The sequence below is a fragment of the Beta vulgaris genome, chromosome 3 (genome assembly GCF_026745355.1).
Source record: "Beta vulgaris subsp. vulgaris cultivar EL10 chromosome 3, EL10.2, whole genome shotgun sequence".
NCBI lineage: Eukaryota > Viridiplantae > Streptophyta > Magnoliopsida > Caryophyllales > Amaranthaceae > Beta > Beta vulgaris.
Window position 1 is genome coordinate 49,984,326 of NC_079204.1, and position 2,951 is coordinate 49,987,276.

General features: G+C 41.6%; 1 protein-coding gene across 1 annotated transcript; it reads left to right on the forward strand.

The window, feature by feature from the left end:
• Positions 1-546, forward strand: LOC109134569 (uncharacterized mitochondrial protein AtMg00810-like). Its single transcript, XM_019248347.1, has one exon. It carries the CDS (start codon positions 1-3, stop codon positions 544-546), a length of 546 nt encoding a protein of 181 aa, XP_019103892.1.
• Positions 547-2,951: the final 2,405 nt, after the last annotated feature.

Consider the following 2,951-nt stretch of genomic DNA (forward strand, 5'->3'; position numbering starts at 1 on the left):
ATGAAGGCTATCTCTCAAGCTAAAATAGGCTTTCTTCACAAGGAATTCAAAATGAATGATCTGGGAAATTTGAGCTATTTCCTGGGAATAGAGGTTGATAGAACTGATCAGGGGATCTTCTTGTCTCAGAAAAAATATATCAGGGATCTTCTAGACCAGTATGATATGAATGGTTGCAAAACACTGAAGCTTCCTATGGATACTCATGTTAAACTTCTATCTACTGCTGACACTCTTCTTCCACATCCTGAGATCTATCAAAGATTAATTGGGAAGCTCATCTACCTAACTCTCACTAGGCCAGATATTGCTTACACAGTGCATGTTTTAAGCCAATTCATGCACAGTCCTACTTCTGTTCACTTCCAAGCTGCAAAAAGGGTGTTAAGATATCTAGCTGGATCACAGGATCAAGGTATCCTTCTTGCTTCTAAGTCTGGAGCTCAGCTTAAAGCTTTTTGTGACAATGACTGGGCAAGATGCCCAAATACAAGGAAATCTACTTCAGGCTTCTGTATCCTACTTGGAAAGTCTCCTATTGCCTGAAAATCTAAAAAACAAACTGTTGTGGCTAGATCAACAGTAGAAGCTGAATACAGGTCTATGACTATGGCCATTTGTGAAGTCATGTGGGTTAAAGCATTACTCAAGGAACTAGGGATTAAACACCTTGGCTCTACTCCTATTCTCTGTGATAACCAGGCTGCACTGGCTATAGTAACAAACCCTGTGCATCATGACAAAACAAAACATGTCGAAATTGACTGTCACTTTATTAGAGACAAGGTTGCTGAAGGTCAAGTTAATCCTATCTATGTTCAAACTACTGACCAGGTTGCTGATGTCCTAACTAAATTCTTGACTACTAAGCAGAATAGGCAACTATTGGTCAAGCTGGGAGTTCACACACTTCAATCAGTCTCCTCACTCTCATCTTGAGGGGGAGTGTTGAGACCATGGCCCAAAGTGGTCTCAATTTACATTCTCAATTTACATTCTTCAGCCCAATCAGACTACTACTAATTAAGTTAGCTTTGTCACCAAGTATTAGTACTGCTGATGTAATACTATAGTATTGATACTAATGTTTTTGTCTGTAGCTAATTCTGTTGTTTGATGCTCATTGGTGTGCTGTAATACAGCTGTTATTTTGTCTGATCCAAGAAGGATTCCAGGACACCTGTCATCCTAGGAATGGATATGTCTGTAGTCTGTAATCAGAGCATCGGTAGTATATTTATGTAGCTAAGGAAGAATGTAAGGATCATTCTGAAAAATGGAATGAAAGAGAAAGTGATAGAGTTTATCACTATCAAGAATAATAACTTTTGTCATTGTTTTCATCTCCTAAAGGAGACAACTAATGAATCAAGAACAACAAAACTATTTTATACGTTCGTGTTCAAACCGACAGTTACGTCCATAGAAGCAACAACAATGGAGTGACCTTTTTTTATGATAATCTGCCGGCCTTTTTGCTTTTTTATAGACATCGCTAATAAAGCCAACACTAAAATGGTGAAGAATGAAACGAATATCATCCATAAGAAGAGTATGAATATACCATGCATATGCATGAGTCGGAGCCAGGCCGTCTTGAAGATTTTGGGGCCCCGATTCTAACATGAAAATTGGGCCCCTAAATTTATAGAAAAAATAAAGATGGAAGGTTAGAGTTTTAAAGATGGAAAGTTGAAAATGAAAAACTCAACTTCTATTCGTCGCCCCCAAATCTACTTAAAATCGCCCAAGTTTATTTTTTAGACTATTATACCCTTTCTTTTTTCTCACACTACCCACCACCCCTACCACCCCTGCCAACCCCGACCACCCCCTGCCATCACCTTCGCGTCACCCCCACCACCAATTCCACCACCTTCGCGTCACCGGCCCCCACCACCACCATATAGCCCAACGAAGATATAGAAAACGAATAAAAATACAGATCCAAAACCCAATTTAAAAAACCCAACGAAATGATTGCGCGTTGATGAATTGCTGTAGCAGCGATGATGGATGGCAATGATGTTGAGCAAGAACGATGATGTTTCGCGTCACCCCCAATTTTTTTACCTTTGGGCGAACGTCCGGCCAGGGCGTTCACCCCATGGCACGAACGTCCGGCTAGGACGTTCTGGCCATAGGGCGACCGTCCAGCCCGGACGTTCCCTCCATGGCGCGAACATCCTGGCCGGACGATCACCCCATGGGCTGAACGTCCTGGCCGGACGTTCGCCAGTATTAAAGAAAAAAATTCGGCGCGGTGGTGGCTGTGGTGGAGGACGTTAGGCGATGCGTGGAGGGCGACAGTGGTAGTGGGAGGTTAGGTGGTAGTGGGAAGGTAGGTTGTGGTTGGGTGGTGGGGAGAAGCGGAGAAGTGAAATGGCAGTAGGTTGGTGGTGGGTAGCGTAGAAAAAAGAAAAGGGTAAATTGGTCTATAAAAATATATTTTGGGCGATTTTAAGTACTTCATGAGCGATGTTTAACAATCCTCATGAAAAATAAATCATTAACAAATTTATTAAGGGTGGAAAACAAGGGTTATTTCTTCAAATATGAAGTCAAAATTTCAAAATAATATATTTTGGGACCTTTATAATTTTGGAGGTCTTGTGCTGTTGGGCTCCTTGCACACCCTCATCTACCCTCTGGTCAGACCCTTGCATAATAAGAATTACGACTTGGTTTGTTCCTTCCATATAGATGCCTCGAATTCTCTGAATTGCTGACGTAGGAAGGTTAGCGGATAAGTTCGATAATGAAGTTCGACAAAAGAGCCTGAAATGATTTCTACTAATCGGGCCGACGGAGTCCGATTGCTTATTGTGATACCTTTTCGAAAACGGAATGGGTCAACGAGTCAAACTCACTGCCATGCTGTGACCTATAGGCTTTTTAAGCCGTCTGAGTTCGTTTATGGCCCAAAATAAGCATTTTAATTATTTTCGGAT

Coding starts and splice junctions, on each gene's coding strand:
- LOC109134569 (XM_019248347.1), top strand. CDS start 1: ATGAAGGCTATCTCTCAAGCTAAAATAGGCTTTCTTCACAAGGAATTC.